Source organism: Pyrgilauda ruficollis, unplaced genomic scaffold, assembly GCF_017590135.1.
Source record: "Pyrgilauda ruficollis isolate IOZ18807 unplaced genomic scaffold, ASM1759013v1 scaffold7, whole genome shotgun sequence".
NCBI classification, from domain to species: Eukaryota; Metazoa; Chordata; class Aves; order Passeriformes; family Passeridae; genus Pyrgilauda; species Pyrgilauda ruficollis.
In genome coordinates, this window is record NW_024528821.1 from 7,545,396 (window position 1) to 7,563,672 (window position 18,277).

Here is an 18,277-nt window from a genome sequence, read left to right on the forward strand (position 1 = left end):
ACAGTGGGGAGAACTGAGGACAAGTAATTCAGTGACTGCTCCAGAATCCATAAACTGCAACTGAACTCAAAAGTTCCTGGTGACTGGAACTGTATTTTAGAGCTTTTCCCCATGCATTCTTGCTCAATAAGGACAGCCAGGATGACCCTACAAGAATAGGCACACTATAAATATCCAAGATAACTTTAAGTTCACCAGCAGCCTTCAGCCATGGGAACTCATACAGGAATACTGGCATCAAAGTGCTGAGCTAAATTAGAAATCAGTGACTGCACAACATGATTTGGCCCCGCATGTCAAGAGTTCTAAAATCATCACATAATAAAAAATACCTCATACTGAGCCAATTTCACCAGAGTAGACACATAGCACATCAGAGCTCTTACACAGCAGCCTAACTCATTACTCAGACAAGTTCTGGCAATCTTTAAATATCCCAGTGGACTCTCAATTGTCTCTTAAATATGCTGGCACTGTCCCCACAGTAGTGGGAAGGGAAAATATCTAATATATACCCAGAGGCAGGAAATAAGCTAATTGCAGAAGAATTTTACCTAAAACTCTTGAATAAACTACAGTTCTGTGTCACTAAGTCACATCATCACATATTTAAACTGAATCTCTGCTTGATCCTTCCAACCACAGAGCCTGGCACACACTTCAGCTATTTGCTGAGCTGATGAGTGTGTCTATCATCCCAGGATCAGTGGCAGCCAAAAAAGCTGCTTAAGAGACATGTCAAACTTAAGTTCATTGTTGTAGTATCCTTCTGCTTTACCATGGAGTTCAGGGAATATCTTCAGCTTTCCTAGGATAAATGCCACCCTCAGCCTACCACTCCAGTCCCTACAGCTAATCTTTAAACAGAACACACTTGAGATCCACTGCTATTGGCATCAGGTGTTAAATCATCCTTGCTGCTAAGTGGATCCTTCCACCCAGGTACCCAGGCAGCCAACACTGCAGGTCCAAACAGAAAGTGGAGCAGTTGTCACCATGCACCACGGAGCTGAAAAGTCACCTACCCCTTCTGCAGATTTTATCAACACCCACCCAAGAACACAAACTCAGCCTCTGTCATGAAACAGCTGCTTTGGACATAACACAGAGGCCAATATAAGTGATTCTTCCTGGCATGGTGCTGGCTGAGTCCTCAAGGGACTTTATATATTGCCTGGAGATAAGCTACTGTGAAGCCTAAAGATTAACTCTGCTTGCTCTGCACTCTGAGAGCTCCCTTTTGGTCATGGGAATACTGAGCAAGCCCTGCTTCTATTCAGGACTGATTAAATTTAATGTACATAAGACTAGATGGGATTTAAAAGCCACTGAAGACTGATGAGCTAACTTATCAAGGTGGATTTGCAGTGCTTTCCCGATTACAAAACTGATACTGTAATATCTTCTCACCACAGATGAGAGATATTTCATTCTTCAGAAAGGCAAATACAACCATGTACAAATGCTAAACAATAATAAGACTTCCAGATATTTCTCTTGGCTTGTGGAAAGTTTTCTCACCATGTAGTTGCTAAATACAAAGGGATGTTAGTCAAAACCATGTAAAGAACATGCCCCTGACTGTTGCAGAATTACTTCTGGTCACCAGTTAAAATGGTATCAGTGATGACATGATTAAGCTTTTGTTTTGATCAGAATCCACTACAAAACCAGCAAATACCTTTTCTCTGAAGAGTCCCATACACCACACAAATGTAACACCCATTCCATCAAAATGAAAACCTGTTCAAAATCTGCAAGACGTTTCTTTTGCAGGAATGAGGACTCGTGATTGTGCTGATGCTGAGTAACGTAGGGTACAATAAATTCCAAGTCACACCCTACACAATTTTTAACCCTCTTAAAACTACAGAATGAAGAGAAGATGCAATGGCCATAGTTTGAGGACCAAGAGAGCAGAAGAAATGTGATCCTCAGAATCAGAGCAAGTAAATTGCTTGTATTTCTTTTTTTCCTCTATCCAAGCCACAAAAGTTGTGATAATATTGATATAACATAGTTTCTTCAGACTCATCACAATAATTATGGCTGGTTTGCTCATTTCTTTCCTCTTTCCTCTACTTAACATGATTTTACACTGATATGAATTAAAAAGATAATATAAAACCTTTTGCATAGCCTAGAAACTTGACAAATCAACTAAGGCAAGAACTGAAATAAATTATAGTCTTTCTTTGGCTCAGATTTCTTACTTTAAGCTGATTTATTGCAAGAACCTTAACATTTTAATGTATTTCCTTATACAATAAGATATCACTTTTAATTATTGCAGAACCCACAACTTTTGGAGTTCAACTCATTAAATTCCCTCCTCAGTCAGCACATAGTCTTCAGTAGCAACATAGTGTTAATATACAGATGATAGACCAAAAAAAAAAGGCACTAAAAATGCTCAAAGAAGTACATTCTGGTAGTTAACAACAGGTGTATAAACATTCCCATGTTCTTCTGTTCATTGTACAGCTCTTAAACCCTTAAGAGCCCACAAACAAGTTGCATTGTGGTTTTGAAATTTACTTTGATGTGCTGCATGCTATGACTTTTTCAAAGTACAAAAGTTCTTTTTTTTAAATTAAAACTTTATACATCTGTAAATAAGGTGTTTCTTAATCAATCTACAAACAAAGAACAAAAGGCTTTGCAAAACCTTTCATTACTGTTGTACATAAGGCAATTCTGAAATGGCCTCCCCAGCAAAGTTTAGTCTGCTAATGCACAGGAGATTTTGTATGCCTCATTCTCTATAAAATTGTGTTGACATCTCTGCCTTTTTAAATTCAGATTTAAAGAGTCAATTAAATAAATCCAGAAGTTCCCTATGACATGTTAAATCATTTGAAGGCAGACTCAAACAAATAACACATAGATTGAAAAAGTAAGAAAATCCAGCAAGCAGCATTCATAAACAGTCCCTGCTCCTAACAGGTTTCTGGGAAGTTATACTATGGATCAACAGTTTAAATTTATAGAGAAACTCTTGGATCATTTCTCAAATGTCAAGCAAACCACACAGCCTGTTTTCTTCACTTGTCCTTTCACTTCCTTCTCCTGAGATAATGAAATCATTATCATATTAAAAAAAAACAGGGTAAATTCAGGAGAGCTCAGAAATCCTGACACTGTTGGAGAGACAACAGGATCAGAGAATGCATCTCCTCCAAAACTCCCCCTCCTGTCATTACCAGTGCTTAGGAAAATACAAATAGCTTCTTGAACAAAGGGATAAAACCCATCCTGACATTGTGAGGAAGAGCCTTAGATCTCTGTTACCTGGCTGCAGCCATGTGCAGTGAGTGACACAACTGGGAGAAAAGCTCAGTTTGGGAGACACAAATGTCCCCATATTGCCACAAATGTCCCGATATTGCCTGGTAAGGGCTGCAGCTCAACTCTACTAAGCTACACATCTTTTAAAAAGAAAAGAAAAGTCACCAAAAAATGTCTTGGCATTCAAAAGAGCAAAGGCTGGCAAAGTACCAGCCAAATCCAGCAGCATTAACCCTCTGTGTGCTGTCACATACCCTTCCCACTTAACCTAGTGGTATACAAAAATGGTCTCATGAAGCATTAACTGGGAGAAAAGAAAGGACACATTTGACCACAAGGCAATATAATGTGATTTGCTGCAAACTGTACCAATAATATTTAGCAGAGTCCTATGAATGATGGCAGCCTTTTTTATGGGCAAATATCACTTAATTCAAAGAAATGCATGTTCAGCAGAAAGAAAAACGAGTGGAACAGCAGATGAAAAGAATGGCAGTGAAATGACAGGATGGGCTGTGTGATTCCTTGGCATGCCATTTTGCTGAGGTTAGCCCTAAAGAGGGTGTCAAAGTTAGAAGCAAAATGAGTGTGCACACTAAGCTCCATTTCCCCCCACAGGCTTTTAAGCAGCAGTTTCAAGAAGTAATATCCTCATTACTTCCTGCAGTTTTAAGAGCTTAGAATAGTGCAACCATCCCAAATTCAGCATTCCTGAGGCAGCTAAACTATGAGACAGCTTAAACAAGTGGGTATATTGGAAATAATATTTGGTGCTCTTCATTTTGAGTTTCTGAATAATTAAAGATCCTGCTTTCAAGCCTTGTGACTGAGTGTGTATTTTGTCAGTTTTGCTGCAGTTTTGGTTACTCAGAATAAGTTCAGAGCCTTGCATGATCACTTGGCTGTGTGAGCTATGACCTGATGAGATCTTACAAGAATTTGGGGGAGAATTGCAACAGTCAGCAGGAGTCAGGGATGAGCAGCAGTTGAAACAATCCTTGTTAATAACATCAGTGAGTGTCTGCTGCTTGACAAAAGAGGTGGCTACAAGTTCTAACCTGTAGTACTCCTTCCCATTACACACGGAAGCTGTCAGCTGAAGGTACAGAGATAAACCTCTCCAAATGGAGAGAAACCTAGTTATGTTTAAACTGCACAAGAGATTGAACTTAGACAGAAGAACTGGCAGAGAAACTCATCTGAGGGAACGATGAGAACTGCCCTTTCCACTAAACCTGGTGTCAAGTACCGAAATCTCATGGAATGTGTTTGAATTCGTTTGGAAGAAAATGATGAAATACAAATGGCATCTCTGCTTGTGGCATTGGCACACCTTTTAAACTTTAAAAGAATGTCTGTGTACCTGTGCACACATGACTCAACATGATGCTGGTGCCACTCCAATAAAAACAAGCCACTGATTCCTGAGTTTGGGCCATTTCCAGAGTGATTACAATCAATGACAGCCTTTCCACTAAATTCAGCTCTTCAGATCACAGCAGCCAGCTTGCAGACTGATGTGCCACAGAGGCTGCAGTCACGCTGCTTTGTCCCCTGTTTGACTTACAGCCCAGCTTGATGTTTATGTTACATAACTAAAGATATTGGGACCAACCACGCCACGCACACTGTCCACAGCACAAACATAAGGATTACTGAAAATCCTCAGCAGAAAAAAAAAAATCAGCTCCCCAGTTTAATATATACCATGTGTACTTCCTTTTCATTTATATATATAAATATATAAATATTACATATATATATATATATTTATATATAAATATATAAACTTCATATAAATCCATAAATACCTATGAATGAATGCCTAACACACTTCAGCAGTATCAGATACAGGAAACATTCTGGTCAAAGTTGCAGAGGATTTTAGCAGATATTAAGCAGGAACAACTAAAGATGTGTTTGTTTGCATTAAATATATCAGACTCACACACACACAAATTATTGCTCCCTGAGTACCTATTGTCACAGCTGTTCAAAACTGAGTAACATCTTAGCCCTTTTCTTAATGCTTATGCAAGATCCAATATTTGTACTTGCAGCTACTGCTTTCTTGTGAAATATTCTAAGTACCTACTGATCTCTAAATAAATGTATTTAGAATTTAAATAAATGGGCCTGTATTGAGCAAGTCTTTGGACCAAGTACAACTTCTTGTTTCTTCTCTGACTGCCATACATCATCTTCTGGAGAACGAAAACATACCTGTGCATTTGTCTGAAGTAAATTCCCTGACCAGCAAACTAAGAACCATTACAAGTGGAAAAAATATTAACTTTGAAACAGAAACCAGTGCCAGGAAAACTTCTTAAGTGATAAAATTTAACTTTTAATAGTTGTCTGCACTTAATTGCTCCCAGAAAAACCAAAAAGAAGTCTAAAAGGGGATCTACTTCCAAAAGTCTGAATACAGTCAAACACCCTGTACTGTGGATTCCAAAGGACAAAGAGTTTTGAATCATCAAATCTGCATTAAGCATGTCTCCATCTCTGTGGTCACAGGAATCTGTGACATTTCATTTTCTGAAAACTTCCATCAAATCTTTGACAGAATCATAAGCAAACAGATTATGTGGAAAAGCCTTCCAACTCACAGTGATCTGAAAAAATGGAGGGATTTCTTTTTCGTTCATATAACATCCAAGTAATTTGGGTTTGCATATTAGAAAAAGCATTTATATACATAAATAAATCCCCTAAATATCTAAATATATTCTAAACTTGAGTCAAGTCAGGTCAACTCCAAGGTAAGACGTGCTTTGCACTTTCTTATACTATAGTGAGTTTTAATTTTGCAGACATGGACCAAAGTTCTACAATGGACTGGACAGTTGTGGAATCCTTGCAAACCTCACACTGCCTGTGTGATAGGGCTGCATTTCCTTGTGACTAGATAGGAGCTCAGTCTGGAGAAGTGTAGCTGCTTTTATATAGTGTGTTCATCTTGATAAGTCATCTATTTATGACAAGTCAGCTACTGACATACTTTGGAAAGAGATGAGCAATTTCCCTAAGTCAACATAAATTTTCTGGTACAATATTCTTCAGGAATTGTCCTGAAGCATTAGCAATGTACTGGTCCATGTATTATAGAGCTAGAGGTCCAAACTATAAATAACCAATTGAGCAAGCAGTGCAAAAATTTATGCCATGCTGGATTAAGCTTTCATTGTATTTGTTGTACAGCAGCAAGATAAATATATATTTGCATTTCCTATCTTACAATGGACCTGCAAAGGTATTGGAGTCCTAATTATCATCTATTATATTGTGTGAGAGAAAAAGAAATAGAAAACTCACATTCATGAAGCTGTTAATAAAAGATAAGGCCACCAAGCTTGCTTTTCTGTTTTGAAGGTTTCAAACAGTACATTTCAAGTTACTGCTTGTAGCCGCTTTCAGTTTCTGTCAGATACCAGACAGACAGCATGAAGTGTAAAAGATCCACAGTGCCTGTAATCCCAAGTGGATCTGAATGTGTGTGTACTAAGCTAACTCTTAATTTCTCCAGTCTGCTGCACTAGGTCTGAAATGAGTAAGACCCCGTCCAAACGTGCATCAGACGAGCTCTGCTCAGTACGTAGCTCTAGGCAGAGAAGCACACTCAGCTCTCCACAGGATGTGGTGTAAGGACAGCACGAGGGAAAAGGGGAAAGGATCACTTTGAATGGCATTTTCAAAAGAGGAGTTGAACTAGAAAATGGAGAAGACTGCAGGTGGTTTGCTGGCATTCTCAGATACTTTGTGCTCGTAGCCTGTCTGCAGCTCATCACCTGCGTGAAAGCACTTGCCCTAACATAAGGCACTCTGACTTGTACAAGTGTAGTTATAGAAAATTCATCCAAGTTGCTATTCGACTAAGGCTTTATTCCTGCATACAGCTGTTTGCTGAGATCAAGCAATTAAGTGTATCAGCAAAATAATCCTGAAAGAAATGACACAATGTCTTTTCATTCTACAACACTTTATGGATCTGACCCTTTACAAAACCCTGCTACTTCTCTCACGTCACTCCTGCACAGAAGCTCTGAGATCACAGGCATTCTCCCAGAGCCCCACACCAGTGCTAACACCTCACACCTGGGAGACAGCCACCAATTCCAGCAATTCTACCTACGACCTAAGAGACAAAATAAAGTCCAGCTCATATTAACAACCAGCTACCTAACATAGGTTAAAAACCTGATTTGGAGCATAAAACGTAGAGGTCCGACACTGGAAGACTGCAGGTCTGTAAGTCCGGGATGAGGATGCCCATGTAGCCCGCCAGCCTTGCGTTCGCAGCCGTAGGGAGCCGAGAACACAGCACTGGAACCACGAGCGTCCCACGGAAAGCTCCGCCGGGAGCAGCCGCCGGCGTTATCCCAGCGCCGCCGCCGGCCGGGGGCTCCGCCCGGGCAGCGCCCGCCCGAGGAGCCGCCTCGCACCGCACCGGGCACGGCACCGGCCCCACCTCCGCGCTCCGCGGGAGCGCACGCACACCCCGGGCGGGCCGAACCCCGCCGGAGAGCGGCTCAGCCCGCTGGGCACCACGCTGCCTCCGCCCGGAGCCTGTGGCCTGGGAGAGCGCCCTACACAAAACACTTGGACACTGAAGGAATTTTGGCTCTTTCTCAAGCCTTTGTGGCCTGGGAAGTCCCTGCTGCCTCCAAGGCTTCCACTGGTTTGCTGTCCATGGAATCGTAGAGACTCCAGCCTGAGATACCTGTAACAACTCAGCTGTGAAGGCACAACCATGGCGTAACCATAGAGTCACAGAATGTGCTGAGTTGGAAGGGACCCATCAGGATCATCGGGTCCAGCTCCTGGCCCTGCACAAGATACCCCAGGAATCACATCATGTGCCTGAGAGCATTGTCCAAACACTCCCTGAGCTCAGAGAGGCTTGGTCCTGTAACCACTTCCTTGGAGAGCTGTTCTAGTGCCCAGCCACTCTCTGGGTGAAAAACCTTGTCCTGGTATCTAACCTAAACCTTCCCTGACTCAGCTCCATGTGATGGCAGTGACAGTTTTTGGGGCTCAGCTCCTGAGACACAACGTCTCAGGAAAACATTCAGCTTGACCTAAGCCAGCACTCAGCACATCACCTGGAGGGCTCAGGGCACAGCAAGAGGCGTCCTCTCAGCAACATGATTCAGGTACCATTGTTCAGGCTGTGGGATGACTGAGGGTCTGAAAGGTTTTCCCACTGTATAACTAGAAATGCATGAGGCTGGGAAACCAATGAAGTGCTTCCTTAGCCTGTTGAAATCTGGATTCTACTGGATCACTACATTTGTAGTGTCTTCATTTGTGTCAAATCAAGTTCAGTGATTGAACCAATCTCAGCTAAATAAACTGAGGTGAGAATCCATCCATCTTGTGCATTTCTGCAACTAAAATGCTGCAAGGTTACACCTGAGAAAATGCAGAGTTGATAACTCCCACCTTCTAACCTTTGGATCTATTAATGTTGGTTACCAATTCCCATTGAAGCAGACTGACCTGCTCTGTTGCAGAACTGGCACAGGAGTAACACACCCTCCTCAGGGATGCAGTGACACGAGTGAAGACAGGTCATGTGTTCCAAAATGAAAGTGAATGTCTCCGGTGTAAATAAAAATAGGTCCTTGTGAACAACATGTGTACATGCCATGAATAGCATTTCCATAACCAACACTAATGGAGCTGAGATAACATTTCCTAACCCCTCTAACAGTGCTACTGCTTTGACCTGATCTGGGCATTTTCCTTCACATCATCCAGTTACTTCTGATATATAAAATCCTTCTGGCTCATTAGACCTGGAAGGAAATCCAAGTTGTTGTTTTCAGGAAGTCAGGGATGTAATTTACTCTTTCAGTGTTAATAAGTGTGCTTCCTAGGGATACTAAGACTCTCACATTGCAAGAATCACATGTGGATTTGTGTTTTCTTTTTTCTTTGCCTCTTGCAGAAGTATCTGCAGCTTGTGCAGATTGGTTTTGACATCTGCTACCTTTCAAACAAAAGGAGCCAATACTGAGAATTCACACTTGGATTTTCATCTGTAGTTAAAATTCACCTCCAAAACTTCCTAGTGTGGTTGCTGCACATACTGATCAAGTAAGCTTTCTTGTCACAGTGACTGTCAGTCCTGTTTGACATGATTGAACTGAAACCTATAGTCTTGGAAGGGAGGAAGACAAAGCTAGTGAGGGAAAGATTTTAGCTGCAAGTTTACAACAGGATATTTCTGAGGAAAGCAATTCCCCAGCATAAACAGTCTGTCTTTCCAATACGCCTCTCTGACACATTTTCGGAAATTTGGTAAAAAGTCCCATCTGGAGCTGTTTTATGCTGCAGATGTTTACACATTTATCTCCAGGAATGACAGGATCTTGATAGCCTTCAGCATACAGCCTTGATAGTCTTCTTCACGTTCCACAGTCCTTTCTCCTTGCACATTACTGGATGGAGAGCATAGCTAGAAACTCAGAAGGAACAACTGAAAAAAGAAACAGAAATGCAATGGAGATGGAAATAAAAACTAATAAAAAAGCAAGTCCAGCAAAAAGATCTATGCTGCTTATTAAAAAATACAAATAGGAGTATTTTAAAACTGTTTGAACTACCCTGACTTGCAAGGATACGAAAGCTGTCTGAGTTCCAGTGTTTTCTTCAATTAACAAGAAGAGAGCATTATACTAGAACACTGTGCTGGAGGCTATCAACCCATCTCAGAGATGCAAGAAGAATAGTTGCGAGGGGAAAGCTGTTGTTGCCTACAGAATGGAGAGGGAAACCTGTGTAGGAGCATAGCTAATGCCAGTGGTGTTTGACTAGAGCTGGGGCCAACTCCTCTCTGACTAAAACCTCAGTTCTGTTTAAAGGAATTGCCAAGTAGGCTTGCTAGAGGCAAATGTATAACAAATGGTTCATGAATTTAGGTATTTCCAACCCATGTATTATAATTTAATTCATACCCTTTTATCTCTAAACATCTGTTCTTATTTTTTGCTTAAGATGCATTCTAAGGCATATGAATTTTTTTTTTATAAAGAGCTTTTATAAGAGAAATGTTGGGCCACTGTAACTTCCAGTACCAGCACTCGCATGGCAAATAACTTGAGATTCTATCATTCTTGGCAATGTTTCTTGGCCCTTCTTAATCTAAGAATGAACTGTTCTTGAATCATTTCTCTTGGACATTAGGCATAAACAGAGCCTCTTTTCCCTGACTTAGTGTCTGATTCAAGGTCAGGTTCAGGGTTGGGGTTGTTTTGGAGTCTTGGGGTTTTTCCTCGCTGTTGAAAAAAAAAAAAAGTAAAATATCCCTCCAAATTTCTGCTTTTTTTCTACATGTCTTTCTATACAACGTAATATCAACACAATGAAGTGTAACAGCGTCATGTCTACACTGAGCAGAATTAACTAGGTAATACAGCTCCCAGTTTGAATAATTCTGAAGTTTCAGGATTTCTCTAGTATCTGAAATAGGGTCAAAATGCAGAGCTACTTTATTAACAAGTATAAATCTCAGCTGTCAGATCAGTGAAACAAGGAGTTTTATCAAATTACACAGCAGGTGGAAGCAAAAGTCAGTGCATACCACGACAGGAGAGATCTAAGTTCAAGTGCTGGTCCATAAAACAAGGAGCTTCCCAAAGGAGACAGCAGGTGGAACCAAACACCGAGAGCCAACGTGTCTAAACATCTTGCTTGTCTCTAACATCCTTGCGTGTATCCCAAAAGGCAAAACTTTATCCATATCTGCATTGACCCACAAAGTTTAAAATGTTCCTAACACTGAGAATTAGAAAGTAAATGAAGTGCACTTCTTTCAGTTTTCTGTAACTACATGTCCCAGGGCTAGGTTCAGTAAAAGCTGCCTGCTTCCCCTGAAGCAGTGATGTGAACCATCTGCCAAGCTATAATGTGAGATCAGGTTAACACTTGGACTTGCTGATCCCAGCGGTCTTCTCCTACCTTAATGATTCTGTGACCAAGGCCGGTACACTGCATTTCTTCTCTACGTGTACCCTGAGGTACTGACTTGTGCAGAATGACCATACGCTGGCAGGGTGTTGGTTTGTGTTCTTTTTGAAGGACACAATTTGCAGAGGTGACTACTCAGACCCAAAGCATGACTTTGTGCTTTCTCACACCTGATATGGAGGAGCAGATGCCACCAGTCGTATTGTTCCTGTATTTGGGGCTCCATTTGCTCCACCATATGAACACCATACCAAGTAGATACATCCAAGTTAGTACTTCCTTCAGCTTAAGTTTTTATTCACCAAAGCCTCCACTGAGAAGAAACATGAATACAGAATTCAGTGAAAGGACAACTTTATTTTTCATGCTATATTAGTACATCATGGTTGCTGCTTCTGTAGTTTTGTGGGGCCTGGAGGTAATACCTGAACGAGAAAAACCCAGAAGTTTGGTAATTTCTTCCCTTTTCTTCTATGTTAAGTTTGACATTTCTAGAGTACTCGGAAAAGTCACTGCCTTGCAAAGAAAGTAAAGGTGTGCACAATCACAGGTGGAGCGAGTGTAGGGAATGACAGAATGGGTCGGGTTGGAAGGGCCCACTCCTGCTCAGGCAGGGTCAGCCCGGAGGCACAGGATTGCATCCACACGGCTCTCGAATCTCTCCAGCCAGAGACACCCCACGAACTCTCAGGACAGTCAGTTCCCTTGTGCAGACACGGCACAGCACAGCTCTTCCTCGTGCTCAGGTGGAACTTCCCGTGCACCAGTTTCTGCCCGCCGCCTCTCGTCTCAGTGTCTGGCACCGCGGAGCTGAGCCGGGCTCCATCCTCCACCCAGCAGGGTGGTCCGCACAGCCCATCGCGGCAGCGCCGACACGGCTCTAACACCACCCCGAGGTTATTTTCTCCGCAATTTCTGTGGAACCGTGCGAAGCCGCAGCGGCCCGGCCTGACCCGACTTGGGGACCGGCGGCCGGGGAGCCGCGGCCACGGCCGATGCCGCACCACGGCCCCGCCCGCGCCTCAGCCCCGCCGCGCCAGCGCCCGCCCCTCCCTTCCTGCCGCCGCCCCTCGGTCCGCCCCGGGCCGGCTGCGCTCCGTGCCGCCCTCGGAGCCCGCCGAGCCGCCGCACAGTGCAGCGCCATGGCCCGCGAGGAGGCGGCGGTGGCCGGCGAGGAGGTGGCGGCGGGCGAGGGCGGCGGGCTGCTGATGGAGATCGTGGGCTCCCCGCTCAACCTGAGCCTGCTGGGCCTCTGCCTCTTCCTGCTCTACCAGATCCTGCGGGGCGAGCGGCCCGCCGCACCCGCGGGCGAGGCGGACCCGCCGCCGCTGCCCAAGATGAAGCGCCGCGACTTCACGCTGGAGCAGCTGCGGCCCTTCGACGGCGTGAGCGACCCGCGCATCCTCATGGCCGTCAACGGCAAAGTCTTCGACGTGACCCGCGCCAGGAAGTTCTACGGGCCCGGTGAGGCGGCGGCTGCGAGGCGGGCCCGGCCCGCTGTGCCCGGGGAAGCGCGGGGCGGGTCAGGGCCGGTGCTGGCCGGGAGTCAGGGGCTGATTCCCTCGGCGGGGATCAGCGCTCCTGCCTGAGCCCATCCCGGCCCCGGTGCGGGGGTTTGGGAGGGCTCGGCGTGCTTGCCGCTGCTGCGGCGCTGGCAGAGCTGCGTGCCGGCGGGCAGCGTGACTGCTGCCGCCAGGGCTCCAGCCGGGCCCCGGAGTTGTAGAAACTCCGGCTTTGCCAGTTTATGTTGTTTCGTTATTCCCGGTGCTTTCCCATGGCAGGCTACACTACTGTAAGAGGTTGGGCGGCTTTGTCGGCCTGGGTTGCCTTCGCCTGATGGCAGGCAGCAGAAGCGAAGTATTCTCTCAGTGTTGACATTCCATTCCCAACTTTTAGTGGGTATCACTCTATTGCGTAATATTTATACTAAATACTTGGCAATTTAGATTAAACCAGCTTTCTATCAGGAGCATAGTTCAAACGTGCAAAGATTGAATAACCTATGCTCTTAGAGCAGCCAGTGATGAGGGGGTGGGACTGTGTGCACCCTGGTGAAAGAGTTTTATCACCTCCAGAGGCCATGGGGTTTTATTTTTATCAGACAGCTCACTGGGGCTTGCTGATTTGTACCAGGATCTGCCTGGCATTGCCACTCTTGAGCTGTCCAGACAGCCTGGTAGCTGCAGTAGTGAGCTGCCGGTCCTACTTAAGAGACAAGGAGAAAAATGCAGGAGACACCATCTTTTTGGAGGTGTTATCAGTTACTACTTTTGGGGCAAACATAGATGAGACTGTCACTGAATGATGCCAGGCTGTAACTTTGCATTCTGCAGCAGTCAGGATGATAGGTACAGTGAAATAGATGTGCAGTTTTGTATTTGTGCAATTTAAAATCCAGTTGACATAAGGACCAAGCTTTAGATGCTGCCTTCCTTGATGACAGTAAAAGCTGCCTGTTGCATCTGATTTGGTAATTGCTGAATGGTTCATCACAATGTCTGGCTGGTTTGATTTTCATTTTAATGGAAAAGTAAGATTATTTTGATTCATTTAGGAAAAAGCATGCTCTGAAAGTTGGCATGTGCTCTACAATAACCAGAGTTCACATCTAACTTCTTTAAGCTCCTTTTAGAAGAACTTTGAATGTCTAGTTGAACATGCAGTATCTCAATTTTTGGCTTGTCATGCAAGCAAGTTTATCATTAATGAAGTTTAGCAAGAGTTTATCTTGATGTCTCTTATCTGCTGTGAGTTTAATGTTTTGGTCATTTGAGTTCATCTTGCATTTTGTTTTAATAGATGTTTCCTCCAACTTGATAATTTCTAGTAGCTCCACTATATTTTATGTCCAACCATGCTTTCATCTCAAATCAGGAGTATCCATTAAAAAACTTTCATTTCACCCCAGACATAGAAATCCTTCCTCTGTTCCTTATTCTAAGGATGTGTGTCCCAGTCTGTATGCTTATCCTCACCCTGTTTTTATGTGCCATGCACCATTGTGTGGTTCATTGTCCTGATGTTTCAGCAAACCTCAGCATCTTTCTCCATTATTTTGTTTCTTGTCCTCTTCCTCTGTTTTCTCTTATTACCAATTAGAATAAAACTTTGAAGCATTTCAGAAGCTTGAGCCACCTGATACATGGCTCAGGGTAGAAACTCATCATCTCTTTTAGTTTGTAGACTCTGATCCATGAAGGTAACATAGCTTCCATTACCTCTGCAATAATGTTGCTTACTTTTTTATTTTAAAGAGGGCCCCTATGGGATTTTTGCTGGAAGAGATGCATCCCGAGGTCTTGCCACTTTCTGCCTGGATAAGGAGGCACTGAGGGATACCTATGATGACCTCTCTGATCTCAACGCTACACAGCAAGAGACCTTGAGGGACTGGGAGTCACAGTTCACTTGTAAGCAATTTTAAACCTATTTACAAAGAAGTAGTTAACTGGTAATAGGGGAAGCAATAGCTAAAAGGCTGTAACCAGCTGGTAGCTTCATACATATATATATGTGTATATATATATATATATGTATGTATATATGATGCAAATTGCATACACCAGTAGTTAGTATAGTGGAAATAAAATGTGTTTTCTTTTTAAATCTAGTGTTGAAAGATTTACTATAACCAGCTACAATGGAGTTTTCTCCACATGATGTCATTAGAAATCTCTGTCCTGACCTGAGGTGCCCCTACTATTTTGGCCCTCTTCCTGTTTTAATTAAGACTGTTAATCACGCCACACTGAATGTCTGTTTTATTATGCTAACAAGCTTGTTGCAGAAACCAGAACTATGCTATCAAATATATGACTTGAGCTAGTGTTAAAATCTACCTTTCCAAGTGTTGAGCATCAGGACTGACAGTGAAGTCCACTCTTTTTATTACTGTGTTCCTATGAAATATGGCAGGTAGTTGCTTTAAATTGTTATAACAACATTGCTAGTCTGAAATACCTGAAATCAGGGTTCTTTTGCTTTGTTGAAGTTGGCAGATAGGCAACATAGCATAGCTCTCAGTCCTTACATGTCTTGGCATTTTTACATGCTCAAAAGGAGATATAAAATAAATCAGAGGCTTAATCACATAATCGGATAACAGACCCATCTCTGTCTTTGGGAGAAATTATCTCCCTTCTGTCCTATTGAATATTTGTAATACACACTACAAAAAATAAAACCCCTTCCAAGTTGTGTGTATGTGTGCACATATATCTGCATGTTTAATAGATGTGAATAGTCTAACAATGCCTTTGGTTGAAGAACCAGCTTTGACATTGGCAAGAGAAAATCTAATCCAGGATTCTGTTTCCTTGGCTGGGTAAATCCCTCAGTTTGTATTTATTCCTCTTTTGGTTTAGGCAATAAAATGAGAGTTACATTCACTTCACATGATTCTTACGACATCAGTAATAGTAGTTCAGGTAGAAGTTGATTTTAGCTTTTCTCCTTTCCCCCAGTGTTTGGAACAAGTTGCTCAGAGCTGTTTTATTGAAATGTAGTTGTCCTGCTCATTCAGAAAACAGTTGGAGGAGTTTAAAAAAGTGTCTCTTCAGGGCAGAAAAATTACTTGGATTTCTTTTTTATTCCCCAGTTAAGTATCATCATGTTGGTAAGCTGCTGAAGGAGGGGGAGGAACCCACTGTGTACTCTGATGAAGATGAAAAAGATGCCCAGGATGCAAAGAAAGAGTAGATACTGCAGTGAGGAACAATCTATTTTTGAACCATAATGGATCATTTGTAACATTCCACTTCTGTTTCACAAGGTGCAGCAGCATCCAGGCTTACAAAAGGTCCAGAGGTACAGTGAACGGTTTCTTTTCAAAGATTTCCTTTTCAAATTCAGTGGGAAGCTTCTGAAGGTCTATGATGTCTTCCTTTAAACCCACATAATAAGAAGTATGCATGACAAATGTCTGTGCACAAGTAAACTGCAATTTTGGCAATAAAGGACTATTTTTCTGCTATCACCATTTAGTGCAAAGTAGGTGGAAATCAAGTTTTTCATTACCAGCCTGTCACTGTGGAGACAAGCACATGACTCACTTCATATATGCAACATAAACACCACTAATTCTTCTTTTGTGTTAGCTTCTGCAGGATCTGGCAGATCTTACCTGGGTTGTAATTCCTTTAGAAAAGGGACTGTATTTTGTTTGTCCACAAAGCATCATACTAATTTGTTGTGCAGTGTAATTCATTATTATGTAAAATAATTTGGCTTTCAAGGCATTTCATTAGTGACTTACAGATGAAACACTAACTGCTTTTAAAAAAGATTAAGAATTTTTGTGAGGTTAAATCACTTTTAAGTATTTAATGAGGACTGATGAATGCTTGATGTATTCAACATGCATAATTCTGCACAGACTAATATTCTCTGTTCACTTTTAAAGCACATGTAGTGTTGAAACACTTTAAAACACACATAGTGTTACAGAAGTTTAGACAATGAGTGGAACTAGGCATCCTTAAAGGTACACCATGGAGTGTGACTTGACTATTGTTCATTTGATTTTCTTCTTAGCAAAAAGCGCTCCTGTGAATGTTAATGGAATTATATTAAACATGGAAGATCAGCTGCTCTTGATTCCTAGGCCTAAAAAAACAAGAAGTTACTGGTATGGTATGATTAGCAAGTGCTCTTGTACATGCACCTTTACCTGGCAGAAAAACATTGCTGGTCAACATAACGTATATAAGTTTCCTCTACAAAGTAAAACAGCGTAAGCTGTTTCTGCATTGAGGCCTTTGTTGGTTTGGAATGTTGCCATTAAAAGAAATGACACAATCTCATGCATAAACAGCAGTGCTATACCTGTGGACCTGACCTTTGAGTTGATTTTTACTTATTTGCTCTCTTGGCTTATTTACTCTATGCTTAATTACTAGGTTTTTTCTAAGTGACCTGCCTCCTACCAGAGAGGTCTGGGTAAATGGATATGACCAAGGAAAAACGTAAATGTTCATCATCCAAAATACTTCTGTAAAACTTTCTTTAAAATTCCAAGATAACTAATGATTTGCTCATCACTTGTGAACTTGTTTCCTGTCCAGGTGATTCTGCTAGTGCAGAATATCCAGGGTGCCTGTCTGGTGTAGTTCCCTCCGTTTAATTTCTCTGACTCGACTGTCTGGTTTTTTCAATTTGGCAATGTGACCAAAATGATGAACTGAGTCCTGAGTAGGAAGGTGTAAACTAGGCAAAAGTGTTCAGAAGTAGAGTGTGTTGCACAACAGCAGCTTTCATAAACAAGTTGACACAACCTATCAAAGTGCCTGAGACCATCTGTGGTGAGAACAACTGACTCTCCCTCAGTCCCAACACTGTCCTGGGATTTTCTTTTGGTTGCACTGGGCCTTCCAATGAAGAGCGAGGTTGTTTGAGCCAGAGCTGTGTAAAGTAGTACTGTATGAACTACCTGACAAAGGTCTAGAGACACACATAGACCTTGTCATGACCTTTGTGTTGCTATTTTATTTTTAGAGACATTTATACTCTTTGCAAACTACTACTAATGGTTTACCTCAAATTGGAAATGTGCTTTTATTTGTTTAAGGCAAAAAATAAAATACTCTTGCATAATGGTGGAGTTTGTTTTTATTTACTGCAACCAAATGTTATATTTTATTATTATATTTAATACTCCCCTACTGGTTCAAGTTTTATGAAGTCTCTGATCTGTCACATTATCCAATGCATAGAGTTAGTAAAATATGTTCTAATGGAATGCTTGTAAATGCAGTTTGCTAGTAAAATTTTAACAGAATATTAAATAGAGAACATGCTCTATTGCAGAAAAAAACCCAAGTAATCGTTAATACTGAGCAAAAGCTGGAGCTTTGGAAGGCTGTAACCTACCCTTAAGTGGATCCAATCACCTGACTAAAGTTACTCTGTAACATCTTCCGAGGAACTGAAAACTATTCTAAGGATTAATCTGTACATCAGAACGCTATGCATCACAAAGAAAAGTAGCAATAAAAATGATGCAGAAAACATCAGGTTT

General features: G+C 42.1%; 2 protein-coding genes across 2 annotated transcripts in view; one reads left to right on the forward strand and one right to left on the reverse strand.

Annotated features, from left to right (window-relative positions):
• Positions 1–7,689, reverse strand: part of KIAA1210 (KIAA1210 ortholog) — a 62,465-nt gene extending 54,776 nt beyond the window's left edge. Inside the window, exon 1 of the mRNA XM_041485073.1 lies at positions 7,489–7,689. Within this exon, the coding sequence (XP_041341007.1) occupies positions 7,489–7,502 (14 nt within the window). The 5' untranslated portion in view covers positions 7,503–7,689. The remainder of the gene's footprint in view (positions 1–7,488) is intronic.
• Positions 7,690–12,305: 4,616 nt separating this feature from the next.
• PGRMC1 (progesterone receptor membrane component 1) lies at positions 12,306–17,853 on the forward strand. Its single transcript, XM_041485056.1, has 3 exons — positions 12,306–12,726; positions 14,517–14,672; positions 15,860–17,853. The coding sequence occupies exons 1-3, from the start codon at positions 12,405–12,407 to the stop codon at positions 15,958–15,960; spliced, it is 579 nt and encodes a 192-aa protein (XP_041340990.1). The 5' UTR covers positions 12,306–12,404; the 3' UTR covers positions 15,961–17,853.
• Positions 17,854–18,277: the final 424 nt, after the last annotated feature.